The following is a 15,846-nucleotide window of genomic DNA, read 5'->3' as shown; positions in this document are numbered from 1 at the left end:
GATCCAAACTACAAGAAAGAAGATTCCACCTAAACATTAGGAAGAACTTCCTGACAGTAAGAGCTGTTCGACAGTGGAATTTGCTGCCAAGGAGTGTGGTGGAGTCTCCTTCTTTGGAGGTCTTTAAGCAGAGGCTTGACAACTATATGTCAGGAGTGCTCTGATGGTGTTTCCTGCTTGGCAGGGGGTTGGACTCGATGGCCCTTGTGGTCTCTTCCAACTCTATGATTCTATGATTCTAAGTCAGCTGGGACAGCACAAACCTTCCTATGTCTTGCAGGGTAAGCTAGAATTGTCTGTTTCTTTGCCAAAAGAAAACCACTTTGCACATGACCGCAAGGGGCTGCTTTGGGAGTTATCCATTTTACACAGTAACAAGGTGAGGTGAAGACAAGAAAGTTTGCAGCTCATCTTCTTCATAAAAACCCTCCCATGTACAATATCACCAAGAGACGGAAACAGCAGAGTGAACTGAGCTGTACACAAACACATCTTGCAGCATTTCTTGCTATTACAATGTTGGGGGGTGGGGGAAGGGAGTGTTGCCACACACTTTAGGCACATCACCAAGTGTCTAACTCTCAAAGCAACAACACACACCAGAACCATATAAAAGTATGCACGTCATCCTTTTTATTTCATAGTCAACAATGTCGTTCCACAGGGTAAAATCAATAAATAATGTTTAATCAATAAGTGTAAAAACCCTCTTTGGCATTGGACGGTATTCTTCTGGTCAAACTAAAAGCTATGTAGGAATAGTTCCTTAAGAAATCATTATTCACTACAATATAACGGTGCAAGTTGTAATAATTACTAGCGCTCCCTCAAAGTTAAACAAAATCTTTTGACAGATTCTGCAGGTTCGACATAACTGTGGGGGAAAGGTGTCAAAGATGAGACAAAGCCTAGTTTTCCAAAGCATGTGCTCCCTTCTCCAATTCTTCCCAAGAGACCCTGTCTTTCTACTCAGAAAAGTCAGAACAGTGCCAGGAATTATTATTATTATTATTATTTTTAAATGATTTTGTTTCACAGTCAATTTCTTCAAAATTGAAGCTTTCACTTCTAAATAACTTACAGATCAAAAACATTAAATGGTTGTACACTGCTTCAGTAATAAACTGCACATCCTAAAGAGACTAACAAACAAAATTATCCATTATTTTTAAATGCTATGGTTAAGCCAAGATAAATTAGGATATTTTTTTTTGACATGATTTTTCAAAGAAACATTTTAAATCAGTGCATTCGACATGATTCATAATCCAGTAAAAGCCTTCAAGGCTTTTTTAAAAACAAACGAACAAACCCAAATCCAGGTTTAAAAAGTAGTATTCAGTGCTGTAAATAAACTGGAATGTTCAGGTGCAGTGCTAAAATGTGGTCTAGCAAGACCCTCCCCGCAACAATAATAATGTAATATGGTAGTTCTAGAATCTAAACTAGTATTTGTATACTGCAGATGCAGATGCAGCTGTTCACGATGTATATACACAACATAAAGATCCTCATGTAGGTGTTGACAACTTTTTTTTAAAAGAAACAAACAAAACTAAATTAAAATCAGTTAATGTTTTCCTTCCAATATTCCATTTTTCTCCAAAACAGTTGAAGTTTGTTTTTGTTTTAATTACAATGAAATCAATTTGGAACTTGAAAAGTAATTCAATTACATTTTTTTAAAAGTTGTAGTAACTTAAGTACTCAGGCTTAATTTCATCATTGATTTTTTTTTCCTTTTTTTTTTTGCTTTTTCCCCAGTGCAAAACCAGTTACGGCAAATGTAAACTGGATTCTTTTAAAGAGCACATGGGCTTACTCAAACGTATTTTTCCTATGATGCAAAAGTCATTACATTTACACACATATGCTTAGTATTAAGTAAGAGTGTAGTTCAGTGCTTATCCATGAGTAATTTCTTACAGCGAGTCCAGTTAGAAACAGAAGTCATAGTACACCGATTTCCGAATTTATATCGTCACAAGTCCAGGTATCCATGTGCAAAACCCCCTGTTTTGTTATACTGTTCTAAAGATATCTGCAGACAGAATTTCCAAGTAGTTGCTTCCACGTGATTTCCACCCCATGCTATCTTCATAATCTTACTCATACAAACAGAGGTCTGGTAACACTTTGCTGCTGCAGCCAAGAACCCCGTGCATGGCTTGTCCACCTTGTAAAGAGCTTTTTGATGTGAAGATGAGCCAAGGGCAATTTATCTTCATGTGTTGTTCTGAGCAAACATACGGTCCCCTCTTAGGGTGAGGTGTTGGAGCTGATACTGAAGTACGTCTGTGTCGGCTGGTTCCTTGATATTCATTCTGTCCAGATTGAGGTAGTCTAGGGATTTAGAGTGAGCCCTTTTACCCTTGAAAAGGCAAAGAGGCAAAGGACCGTGAAAAGCCTTGTAGGGTTCATAAGGTAGTGGCTTGGTGCATTTATCCCCTGAGCTGGGCATCCGCCGCCTTCTCCGGCCATTGATCGCCGGGATCTCGTAAGGCTGGTAGTACCTGCTTCTGGCTTTACACACCCGGGAGGAGCGGGAAAGTCCTGAATCGAGCTGTTTGGAACGCAAAGTAGGCACTACCGCTTCGACTTTGTTCTCCTCCCCTACAGTGCACTTCTGAGCTAATTTCAGCAACTCCTCCCCTGTCGTGAAGCCAACCAAATAGTTAGAATCCATGTGGAGGATCTGGTAGCCTGAAACAGTCTGGCGCATCGGAGAACATGGGGTGCTGGAGCAGCGAGGTTTCTCGGACTCGGCCTTGCCGGTGGCACTCACATCAGCAATAGGCAACGGGAGAGTAGCTAGGATAGACCTGGACTCCCCATTAATGTCAACTTCCATTTTAAATATGAATCGGCTAGCCTGGAAATACAAAAACAAAACAAAAAAGCAGTTTGATTAGTGTGTTGCAACGCACAGAGCGACATAATAATAATAATAATAATAATAATAATAATAATTATTATTTTTATTTATACCCCGCCCTCCCCAGCCAAGGCCGGGCTCAGGGCAGCTAACAAGCAATAATAAAAACAAGTTGAATGAATACAACTTAAAAACAAGATTAAAATACAACAATTAAAATATTGAAACATTAAAATATTAAAATGCAGCCTCATCACAGGAGGAGAAAGGAAAAAGAAAAAAGAAAGAGGGGGAGGGAATCAAACTGGATCCAAGCCAAAGGCCAGGCGGAACAACTCTGTCTTACAGGTCCTGCGGAAAGAAATCAGATCCTGCAGGGCCCTGGTCTCATGAGGCAGAGCGTTCCACCAGGCCGGAGCCAGTGTTGAAAAGACCCTGGCTCTGGTTGAAGCTAATCTAACTTCCTTAGGCCCGGGACCACTAGGGTGTTGCTATTTATGGACCTTGAGGCTCTCTGTGGGGCATACCGGGAGAATTTGAGATTTGCTTCTTTGGGGCCGCCATTTCTCAAGTGATCCCAAGTTCCAAAGACTAGGATGGGGTGGAAAACCTGCAGCTTCATGTTGGTGGGGGAAACCTAGGAGGAGGGGGGGGAGAGGATAGTGGGGGATTGGGGAGAGGAAGCCAAAACAGGCAGAGCAATGGAACAAGGCGGGGAGCTGTCTGCAAGCAAACAAGTTTAGACGTCTGGCAAGGAATAGGGAAACCAGGTGGTGTGGGTGGAGGGAAAAGAGAGCCCCAATGGGCTAAGTGGTAAAAGGAACATGTGAGGCAAGAGCGATTCATCCCTCCCCTAAGCAAGTGAGGAAGAGGGAGAAAGTGAGAAAGGGGTGGCAGAGGGAGAAAGAAGGGGAGGCCTGGCCTGACTTTTGTCATTGGCCCTGCCCACTTCCAGCATCCAGTCCCCAAAGGAAAGGAAAAGTTCCCCACCCATGCTTTAGATTTTCATGGGCCAGAGTAAGGCCATGCATTGTAAGAGAGTCGGACTTGGATTCAAGTCCCACTTTTGTCATGAACCTGCCCTGTAGCCTTGAAGACCTTGTTTAGCTCCCAGGTTCTGTTCCCAAAATGGGAACTGTGGCCTGTCTACAATGTGAAGCCAGACACAATAGCCACTGCAGAACCCCATGGATATGCAAACATTATATACTGTACACAATAAATAAGATTACAGTGAACACAATTCCCAGGTCTTGCCTGGTACTGAAGCCACACAACAGATCAGCTGAAGGCATTTTGACTAAGCCCAACTTGGACGTCTGAAAGATGAAGTACCAGAGACTACTAGCAAAATAGCAGATCTTAAGTTTTCGCATGCTCCCAGTTCAGAAGCTGAACTGGTGGATGTGAAGGTCAAAACAGCACTAATTTGAAGACATACACGCACATTAAAAAGCAGCTATTTTCCCAGAAGGTATCTTGAGCTTCCTCCTATGTAGACCTCAGTGAGAACAGCTTCCTCTGAAGCTGGTCTGACCTTGTACATCTCCTGTTCAAGAACCACTGAAGCAACCGGTGCATGCCAAGCGAAAAGCTACAAAAGTAATCTAACTACAATCATGTACATTTCTCATTACTTTCAGTGGGACTGCTTATTTCTGTAAAAAGTCTGTTCCCACCTCTCAGTGAACATTACCTTTTTAACATCTGGTTTAGAGAGGGAAGAAAGTCAGCATGTCCTCACACAAACCTTCCAAAAGTAGATTAAGAGTACGTGATCCATAATCTCTGTTCACTGTGAAATGCTCACAGACAGCTAGCTGCCTGACCCCAAGAGAATCAGCAACCTTGATTGCATCTATCTAGTACTTGACACGACAAAAGCTTCAGGTGAATAGGAAGGCGTCTTTGAAAGTTATTTGCACTAAATCTACTATATGGATGTCAAATCAAGTGGCAAACAATGATAGAGTCTTCCAAACATTTTCCAGTCATTTAGCAGCTTGCTTTATACACACACCAATCAAAAGAAAATATACTCTGAAAGATCTATATTTGTGACTTCTTTCTCAATCCTACTCACAGTTACTTGGAAACACATTCTGTTGATCTTTCATGGACTCATTTTTACTTTAAGTAAATGTATTTAGGTCTAAGATTCCAAGAAAAGGAAGCAAGATATCAATTTCTAGAACTAAAACCTACAACTTTTATAGCTTTAAGTAAATTTCAAAATGTAGAATTTCATACCAACAAAATACACATTTTAGCCATCTGGTTTATCTTTTTTCAAGCTGTAAAGAGAGGCACATCTCATCTAAACATATGCTCATAAACATTATTATAGAATACGTAATATATTGTCAAAACAGAAAGGGGGAAACCTTGAAAGCGAGTTTCAAATACAGTGGTACCTGCGGTTGTGAACGGGATCCATTCCGGAGGTCCGGCCGCATCCCAAGAAATTTGCAACTGGAGGACCGCTTCTGCACATGTGTGTGGCACATAGACTGCTTCTGTGCATGCACACATGGTGAAACCGTGGGAAATACAGTGGTACCTCTGGATACAAACGGGATCCGTTCCGGAGCCCCGTTCACATCCTGAAGTAAACGTAACACGGGTCTGCACATCTGTGGGTCGTGTTTCGCCACTTCTGCGCATGTGCGATACTTTGAGCACTCCGTTACTTCCGGGTCACTGCGGAGTGCAACCCGAAAATACTTAACTGAAGCTACTTCAACCCAAGGTATGACTGTCTTTAGGTGCCAGGCAAAAACACTGTTATTTACCCAAGTTTCAGCCCTTAAATTGGAGGGTTAACTCATTATGTCTATGGCCTCTTGTTGTGCTCATCCTTTTAAGTGGGAACGGTAGAATTCAACATTTATATACGCATATAAATATCTAGCCTAAGATTTTAGGTTTTTGTTTTATTGCTGTTGTTATATTTGGTTTTAATATTTCTTGGGGGTTTTTTCCCCTATTCAAATGAAATAAATAAATAATGTGACTGGGAACACAGAACATGTGCACAGCATGGATGAAAATAATTCCACTGCAGGTACTGAATAGAAAAAAGCCCCTTCCTAGATTTTGCACTGTCTTCCTAATATATTCCAGGAAAACTGAAGCTTGGGTCGTATATACTGAAAATACCTTCTGCTCCTCCCCTCTGTTCCACTGCAATTTCAAATGTCAGCAGAGAATTGTCCATTGATTATAACCATCAATGCCCTGTGTCGGGAGAACAAGGACATAACTGTGCCACTCTCAAGGGCCTTGGCCAGTTTGGGAAGGATTTTTATGGTGTGTGTTTTTTCTGAGCTGTTTAGGAGCAAGCAGACTCTAGGGTCAAAACGAACAGGCAGCATTTTGTTTTCTAGCACAGTTACATGAGAGTAAGCATACTGACTTGGAAGATACACACTTCCTATACAAAAAGTGCTTTCATGAAGGAGAGACTATAGAACAGGGATGTCCAACAAGTCAATTGTGATCTACTGGTAGATCCCCATGGTGGATCTCTGACTCCTACCATGCCCCCTCACCCCACCCTCCATTGTTGTATGATCTCTAGACGGAGATTTCTCTGTGCTGCTTTTTTGATCCACAGTGATCTTTTTGTGAGTGACTTTACCCCTTTGTCCCTTGCCTTTAACCCCTCCCCCCCAAAATGGAACTGCCCTCCCAAAAAGCTTTTTTTGTAACCCCTAAAACCCCCAAAATGGAGATAGATCACTGCCAGTTTTTAATTCTGAAAGTAGATCGCAGTCCCTTGAGAGTTGGCCACCCCTGCTATAGAAGATTGCCCTGAACCTCGGGGAAATGTTAAGACAGAAATAGTTCCCAGATTTTAAAAAATGTAAGCCACAATTTTATATAAACATTTATCTAGGACTAAGTCCCACTGAACATAGCAGGAACGACTTCTGAGTAAGTGAGCACAGAACTGCGCTGCATTTCATACAAACCAGGGCAGCCTTTCGGACGCTGCTCGACTCCAACTCCCATCAGCCCCAGCTGGAATCATCAGTGGCCAAGAATGATGGGAGCTGGAGTCAAGCAGCATCTGGAAGGACACAGACTCACCGCCCCAATGTAAACTAGAAGGTTAGTAAACTGCACAAAACCTAACATCATCGTTTTGTCCAGGGATGGGGTGTGATGGGGAAACTGCATTCAATCTAAATTTTGGTAATGCCACACCTCCAGCCATTTCATAACTGGCCTCCAAAATTCTAAATATGCCACTGGTCCAGAACAATTGGCAACCACTGAATTATGTGAATGGCTTAAAAAAAAAAGAGTAAGTTAACAGCAGACCTTGATAATGGTTAGGGAGGCTTTAGCCTCTACACTGCCTGCCCCACAATTACAGTCCCAATATGAACTGTGGGGGCCACAGCTTCTATTAACATTTGAAGAAAAGCTTTCATTAGTACAGTTTAATACAAATAGGTGGTGCAAAGGGCCCAATCTGGGCCAGGTATACAAGGGGGTAAAAGGATTAAAGCCCTCCTTACTCCACCAGGTCTTGATCTGGATCACACATGCATATACAGACACACACACTTGCTTTTTAAAAAGCAATTATGTGAATGGTGTCTTGTCCAGTATGGCCTCAGACTGACTCCAACTACATTCATCCTAAAATAGTTCCCTCGTGTCAGTCTGATGAGCTAGCAGCCCATGAGATGAATGCAGGAAAAGGCATCTCTGGAAACAATGGTATCATAAGCATTTTACATCACAATTGAGATTCAGTTTCTGACTATAATGGCAAAACTAAGAACCTTGAGGAATGGTACTGAAACATTCTCAAGATCACAACACAGATTAGGTATGCTTTTACACACACACACACACACACACACACACACACACACACAAATAAATAAACAAATATATTGCTACTAAATAAGAGTGACTGAAGTTGTGTTAGTTTACTACTGAAGGGCAAAGAAAGATTGCAGAATATACTGGTCGACTATAGGTACAAAATTAGAGGTTAACATTTATCTCCAACGGTCAATCTGAAAGTGAAAGGTAGTAAACTAACCAGATGTTAAATCTCTATTCCAGTTACACCTCAACACCTCAAAAGGCTTGAAGTCCTCCGAAAGGCAAGTACAAATAAATGCTGAAAATGAGCACATATTCCATAACGCCAAACACACCCATAAAATATTCAAATCTATACTGCACATGCTTTCACATCCATAGGATTTAGATTAATTGAGAAAGCTGTAGTCTAAAAATCACCTGATATCTTAATGAGGCAGGATTCTCAATATAATGCATCTGCACGTTCAAATGACAAATCAGACATTTTACTATTTTATGGCTGGACTCCTAAATATGATTTCATATGATGCTATTTTTCTCTTTTTTTTTTGGTTCAATTGTTTTGTTTTTAACATTTTTATTGTAAGGCGCCTTAAATGGAGGGATAAAAATAAATACCCTGAGTACAGATACAGGCAACGGTGCCTAGCAAGATCAACTTGGCTCACTTTCTGCACCAGAATTATGTTCTCATTCAGAGCAACAGTTCTTCAGACTTCTTACTAAGTCCCGACTTACTCTGTGCTGTATACAACAAGGCCATCCCATCAGCACAAGGACTTTCATTTGTGCAACTGAACATCCCTTTCCTCTGCCTCCCCCTGTGGGACGGGGGTGGGTGGGGGAAGGAAATTATGTTGTGTAAGCAGAAGTCATTCATGGAAGCATGGCATTTCATGGCATTGCCCTCCGTGCCCCATGCTGCATGCAAAAGCATACCCATGCAAACATGCCCAGTCACATTTAAACTTCCAGTGTTAGAAACTAAGATATATAAGCTAGGTGCCAAATGGCTCCTTCAACCAGGGTTACAGTCGCCAAAACGGAATGCCTATTTTCAGTTTTTGGGCCAGATGGCTTGGAAGTCATATTTTTCCATACAACTTTTTGGTTCCTGAAATTCATTCTGATTGTTCAGATAAAATATGGTGGATAGAATTCTCCAGGATATGTTGCTAGCGTGTGAAAACAGTCAAGATCCAAGGATCCCCGGGCACACACCTCCAGATGGTGGAGAAGTCTGGCACCATTCTGGTGCCTGGGCATCTTCACTAGGTTGCAAGTGTCTGATAGCCAAGAGCAAAATGCACCCAGCGCCTAGTGAATTTCTAATGTTGAACGTAGCTGCCATGAGTGCTGATCCACACACATATAGCGTTGGCATGACGGCAGCACACCTGTCCAGTCTGTGGGTCACTGACATGCCAATATTACACATCCATGGGCCACACATAGTGTGTTACATATGACAGAAAACATGTAGAACACCCGCACTTCCCCCATGACGTGTCACAGAGGATGCATTCTGTTAAAAGTCTTTCATGGAAGCCTGACTGCAGGCAGAGGAAAAGCCAATTTGCCAACTTAAGTTACTTGTATTGAGACAGGATTTTAATTTACCTGTTCAGAAACTGTTTACCTGTTAATTCTGTTGTTTATAGTGACTGTTACCTGCTGCAATTGTCTCCTACATTTCAGTGATGTTTTAAGACACTGCAACTTTTGCTTTCAATCTGGCCTTGGGCATGGTTCCCAACAATGGAAAGGTGTGATATGGCTATTTGGTATTAGGGAAGTTTTTTACATCACTACTGCTTTAGAACTCCCACCCATACTGACAAGCTTTTGTAATATTTGCTCATTTTCTCCTGCTTTACTGTACAAATAATACTGGAAAGACACTTGCATTCCATGTGTTGGATGTGCGACACGTTTTTATACAGAGATCTTTGGTATTTGGCATGACAGCTGACACTGAGAGTGTGGTTGTGTGCATTCAGTTCTACATGTATGGCACGTGCAGGTGGCCTTTCTGTACAATGTATGTATGTGGCATATCTAATAGGCAGAAAGGATGAAGTTTTGCATAACTATATATGACAGCAAAATAATGCACACATATACACAAAGAAACACTGGTGAGCACAGAGATGTGTATAAACAAAGAGAACCTCATGTTGGCAGGTGACTGAGGAAGTGTTGAGGACGGGGGAAAAGACAGATTATTATTGATAACCTTGTTCTCACCTTGGCACTATTCACTCCAGACAAATAGCTTTTTGTTGCTCTCCTGTAGCCCATACAACTGAAAACAACTTTCTTGACCACGAGCTCTCTCCCAAGAGATTGAAAAGGAAGCGTCAGCCAGGACAAGAAATGGGCTGGGATGTCACATACCATCAACTGCTGCAGAAGCTTCCAAGACACACAACATACATATCTATCCATGAATCTAGGGCAGTCATGTTTTGGCTTTGAAAGGGATAGCAGTCACTGAAGTCCCCAAAAACTGTTGCATAGGCAGTCAGTTTTCTGTAACTGTCCATCTCCTTAGAGCAGAACCCCTGATAATGTATCATTCCATGGAACACAGTGTGAAAGCCAATGATGTTAAGAATAGGAAGGTAGTCAGCATCACTGGTCCACAGTTCTATCAAGAAGCACAGTGAGCTGTGAACAACCAAAGACTGTCATACATGAAGATGTGGTTGAAAACATCATGGAATTCCTTGTTTACATACTTTCAAGTTATGATGGAATTATCTCCTCTAAATACTGCAACTTGTCCATACTGTCCTAAGAAAAGCACAGATCTCTTAGGCCTATATAAGATATCAGTACTGGTGAGAAAAGCAACAGAAACATTTTCCCTCATTGTATTTGCCATGAAAAATATACATGGAACAATTATGTTTCTCACACAGGTGATTATTCAAACTGGTTTATTGTGAAAAATGAGATTATTTTGGCTAGCCTTAGTCCCTCGCCACTACTATCCCTAAGCAACAGATGTTTCCTAAAGCTTGCAGCGTGCAGTTACATTCAAACCCAATGACTGAAAGCTTTTTACGTCATACATGCGCATGCTTGCGTTTTGTGGGATTTGCCAAGCAGAACCACTTGCCTGTATTTGATTAGACAGTTCTGCATGGATCTGTGTACACAGGATATATCATTCTGGCTGCATTAAGCACGCCGGACACAAACTCTGGCACATATAACAAAAGACTATAAATAGCTTTTTCAAATCAGACCTGCAGCATAACAACTCTGGCTGTTTCTTTTAACTGTGATAGTTTTTCACAACTGGGGCTTGCAGTGTTTCTTTGATGAAATGCTCACTTAACCACCGTAAACACACAGATTAAACCTCTTGAGTCATTTAGCACCCATGCATTAAAACTGCATAGAGGGGCTTCCAAGATGGCACCAGCTAGCCCCACTCCATAGATGCAGACTTCTACAGTCAGTGTCATTCTGAAGCAGGGTCTGGGTGTGGGGTGTGCATATGGGTGTTATATGCGCAGGGCTCCCTTCACTGAGATAGGAACACTCACCCATTAACACAGTAGATTCATATAGTGGTGCCACAAATGGACAGTACCCAGAAAAGGCGGGGGGAGGGGACCTACAGAATGGCTTTTTCTGCAGCACCCTGATTATGGAACTAACTATCTAGTGAATCTCAAAATGTTTTAATTCACCCAGGCATTGAGTACCTGAAGTTTTTAGCAGTCTTTGAGGTTGCTGGTTTGTGTTTTAGTTTGTGTATTATTTAACTTAATGTTGTATGGCTGCCCTGGGCTCCTTCTGAAGGAAGGCTGGGATAAAAACCCAGTAAATATACAACAGTGGAGCCCTATATCCCCCTCATTGGGTCACCTCTGGATTGGTGCCAGTGTCTAGTATGAAAGGTCAGCCAGCATGTACTCAGAAGCCCCTTCACACATTAGTTACCAGAAGAGGACTAATGCAACTTGCAAATCAAATTGTCTTTGTACACCGATGACCATCTGTCATAGATTATTTAGGTGAGTTTCCTGCATTGCAGGGGGTTAGACTAAATGACCCTTCTATGATTCTGTGATAAACTTTTGCTTCATGGGTGCTCCAAAAACGTGCACAAGTGTATTGCAAATGAGATAGTGAAGATGACACAATACACTACACTCTCCATAAACATCATAAACATAAAGCTCAAGGCAGTCTTTGGATTTTGCTAGTTGCATACAGAGCTTCTGGGCCTAAAGAGGACTCAGGATTTCTGTATCCAAGTGGGTTATGATTTGAGATGCAAAATTTCTGGAAACTTTGTAGCTGTGGGGAAATGAACTTTTTGGTGTGTGTGTGTGTGTGTGTGTGTGTGTGTGTGTGAAAACATGCAATATTCCCTTTTTTAAAAGCACCCTTTACATATTGAAAGTCAATTTGTTACTTTGGGAACATAAAAAGTATTATGCATAACTCAGTTTACCATATAATTATCATGTCTGCTATATTAGCAGTACAGTTTATTTAGACAATAATTACAAACTGAATTTGTTTTTTAAAGTTTTTGTTAGAAATGTAGCTACAAACTACTGCCAAACTGTGAAGAACCTAACATCTCTTTGGTTTTGCCTGTTTATGAGGAACAGGCAAAACAGAAACCATCAACATCCAAACACAACCAAAACAAATTCTTATTTATCGGAAAATTATTATATCACCTCCAGTTCTCCACCATGTCAAGCAGACATAAACCATCCATTTCCATATAAAGAGCTGAGAAAAAGGGGATGGAGGACAAAACGAACTGAGTACTATATGAAATTTAATCAATCTCTTTTTCTAAGCTATCACTATCAGTTCTCTTTCTTCTTATTTGTTATTGTATTAATCATGGGCTTCCAACAATTGAAGATTTGCCCAGATTGAAACATGCTTCTACTCTTTCAACGTGTCAGTTTATTTCTTGATTTGGTGCATTTTCAAACATAGGCCAGCTTATTTTACATGCTGCAAAAAATGGAGGGATCTGAAGTAGGTAATAAATATGAAGACTCAGAGGCTGTGTTGTGCAAAGGCCTTGTCTCTACGTTGCAGGAGGAATATTGCTTGGCAGAAACCCAGACTCCTTGACCAAACACCTGAAAATGTTCTGCAACATTTCAAAGCACCTTTCCAACACCAAGCCCCAGGTGTACTGCCTGTTTTGTAATCCAGTCAAATGAGGAAGCCATCATCACTTAACATTCTGCCTTTAAATCTTGGATCCAAAGGATCTGTAGCAGCATGAATTGAGTTGCAACAAAATTATTTTGCTCTGTACTTTCTGCCACTCCCAGTACTTTTGAGGCCTAGTCAGAAGGAAAGAAAATGATCCACTAACTATGCCAGCAAGGCCAAGCCCACAAGCAAATCTTTCTCCCCTGTGCTGTGACAATGGCTGTGCCCTTCAAGAGGCAGAAATGCATCTTCATTTTGCATTTGAGAGTTGAACTTTCAAAGTACAACTCAGGACTTGCCTGTTCTTAGTATACTGGGATTGTAAGGATATGATACTGTACACAGCCTTACATAAGTCTTCTGGTTACACAGTTTTAGAATTCTTTTTTGGGCAGAGTGCTAAATATATTAAAAGCTGTTATGAAATATTTTGTTCATAATTCTAAAATAAAATATTTCATAACTCATTTTCCCCCCAGAAAAAAACAAAGCAGAACAAAAGGCTTTTGGGGAGGGGATCAGTTTTCCCATGGATTTTCCCAGGCCTTCACACTTCTAGTCGTGTTGTAGGTATACATTACTGATGATGCTTTAGAACAGAGGTTTCTGGAATTTCAAAATATGCATAAATATGGGTAGCTTAAGGTGGAAGCAAAGGAGACCTTTGCTAGAAATATATAATAGTTGTATAATCTGAAAATGTTTTGTACTTGGGCAACCACCATGGTTTATCATTGCTGTTGAATAAAGGTGTTAACCTTTAACTTCCTTTGAAGCTACAACCTCTCTTTTGCCATGCGTGGCTCCTGGTCGCCAACATGAAGGAGCTTCTGCAGAATAGAGATGCAGTGAATACGGTATGCAGCGGTGAAGATCAGGCTCCATGAGAACGGGGTCAAAAAGATTCCTGTCTGTCATGCAGAGGAATCCATGGCTGCCAAGAGCTCTCCATAGTGCTACTTCCTTTTATGGACAATGAGTCAAAGCAGCAGCACCAAGGAGAGTCATTGAAGCACGCTCAGAGAGAGGGAGACAGCACACAAACTACGCTTCAGCACTATTCCTTGGCACAGCTTCAGTACTCTAGCTCAGCGATGACAGAGATGCATTTCAGCAGACTGAGAGGCAGAGGCTGCACAGAAGCAGGCAACTAATTTCGGTCACCTTATTCGCTGAAATTAAACTTGCAGTGGGGCGGCACCTGCTTTGTTTTAATGCTTTGCCATTTCTTTCTGCAAGACCTTGGGAAACACAGAGAGTGTGGTGTAGCTAAACAACGCTGCTACCTACAAAGGCCTGCCATTGTGTAGAAATGTTTGGCATTTTCTTGCAATGGGAAAAAATAGTACATGACGCCCCCCCCCCCCACACAAAGCACAGAGAGCAGCGCAAGATCAAAGACCCTCATGCCACACTGAAATAAACAAACACACATGGATTGCATCTATAAGTCTGGACTTCATATTGTATGTAGCATATATTGCACAACCTAGACAACATCTTACTGCATATACAATTGCAAAATACTGCACCCATCTAAGTACAACAGTCTTAAGAGAGGCCATACAATACTACATAACTATTGGCATACTCTAGCAGTTTTTTTTTTAAATCTTCCTATCCAGAAGCTAGAGAAGAGAGTGCGTGTTCTAAAGCCTAGCGCATGTGTTGCCAGGCTGACATTTCCGAGCACATGCCGTATAAAAAAATCATAGCACATGATTTATGCTCAGTCCGTACAGACACACTTAACATAAATGTATATAGCCTACACAACTTGGAATAGGATTTTTCAGACCGGCACTTGAGGAAAAAACAGCACATACACACTTTATAAATGCAAATGTATTATCTACTTATGGGCGCACACAAGCACCACTGGAAACAATATTCCTGAAAGCACGAAGGCTAGGAGAGCTACATCGCACCCGCGGCGTGTAACGAAGGGAGACAAACGTACACACAACCCAAATGTTTACAAGCGCGCGCGCGCCCGCAGATACACACACAGGCGGTGCGCTGCACCTCGGTCGCCGGGCGCGCGCGCCTCCTCGGCCGCTAGACCTCCTCGCCTCGCGGGCACGGCTCTTTACGGAGCCTCACCCAGCCCTTCGTTTCTCCCCGGCTCTGCTCACGGGGCTCTTCCCAGGTGCAAAGGGCGCGCCTTCTTGGCGCATCCGCAGCCGCCGCCGGCCTCTCCTCAGCCCAGCCCACCCCGACCTTACTCTCCTTGCCGCGGCGGCGGCGCCCCCTCGCTTGCTCGCCTACCTGCCTTCCAGGGTGCCGGGGCCTGAGGGGCCGCGTCCCGGCCGGCGGCGACGCTGCGACGGCGAGCGAGCCAGAGAGGAGAGGCCGGCCGCCCCGCCCCGCGCTCTTATTCCGCGGGCCCGGGGCGGGGATTGTGTGGCTGGCGAGGCGGAGGAGCCGCTCCAGCGCCTGCCTCCCCGTCCGCCTGTTCGCTGCTTCTGGCCCGCCCACCGCCGCCGCCTCGCTTGCTCGCCTTCCTTCCGTCCTTCCTGGAGAGACGGACTCCGGCCTGCAGGCGGCGCAGGGATTGGCGAGTACTTGAACCTTCTCAGGCTCGCGGGGGCCTTGGGTGGAGCCGCCCTGCGAGGCGGCAGTTTCGGGGTCCCTGCGCGCGCCTTTGCGCTCGATCCACCAGATGGATCAGGTGGCGACGTCCCCAAGGCGGAAAGGGCAAGTCTTGGGGTGCCTTAAAATAGGGGCATGGCCAGGATTTATGTAAAGGCAGGGCAGGACACCCGCCTGGTCCTTCCCGTCCTCTGCATGGCTCTGTCTAGCTGCAGATTCGAAATGAAAGGTCTCCACCTTTAAATTACTTCCTTTGGACCCCAAGGGCTCAGAAAAAAATGCTGCCCCAAATATTCAGTCATTCGAAAACTAGGAAGTTAAAT

At 42.9% G+C, this 15,846-nt stretch overlaps 1 protein-coding gene across 2 annotated transcripts; it reads right to left on the bottom strand.

Moving 5' to 3' along the window:
• Positions 1–610: 610 nt before the first annotated feature.
• On the bottom strand, positions 611–15,414 carry MACIR (macrophage immunometabolism regulator). Of its 2 annotated transcripts, none has more exons than XM_083577188.1 (2): positions 15,200–15,414; positions 611–2,872 (listed from the first exon to the last, which is right to left on the bottom strand). In XM_083577188.1, the coding sequence occupies exon 2, from the start codon at positions 2,849–2,851 to the stop codon at positions 2,225–2,227; it is 627 nt and encodes a 208-aa protein (XP_083433314.1). In that variant the 5' UTR covers positions 2,852–2,872; positions 15,200–15,414; the 3' UTR covers positions 611–2,224. The 2 variants fall into 2 exon arrangements, with proteins under 2 accessions (XP_083433314.1, XP_083433313.1); XM_083577187.1 differs by having other exon boundaries at positions 15,204–15,282.
• Between the last annotated feature and the right edge of the window lie 432 nt (positions 15,415–15,846).

This window comes from Podarcis filfolensis, assembly GCF_964270895.1.
Source record: "Podarcis filfolensis genome assembly, chromosome: 11".
Lineage (NCBI taxonomy): Eukaryota > Metazoa > Chordata > Lepidosauria > Squamata > Lacertidae > Podarcis > Podarcis filfolensis.
The sequence above is the reverse complement of the archived record's forward strand: the minus strand, read 5'-3'. Positions and strand labels throughout refer to the sequence as shown.

Excerpts from the sequence above, each read along its gene's own strand:
- MACIR (XM_083577188.1), bottom strand. The coding sequence starts at position 2,851 with ATGGAAGTTGACATTAATGGGGAGTCCAGGTCTATCCTAGCTACTCTC.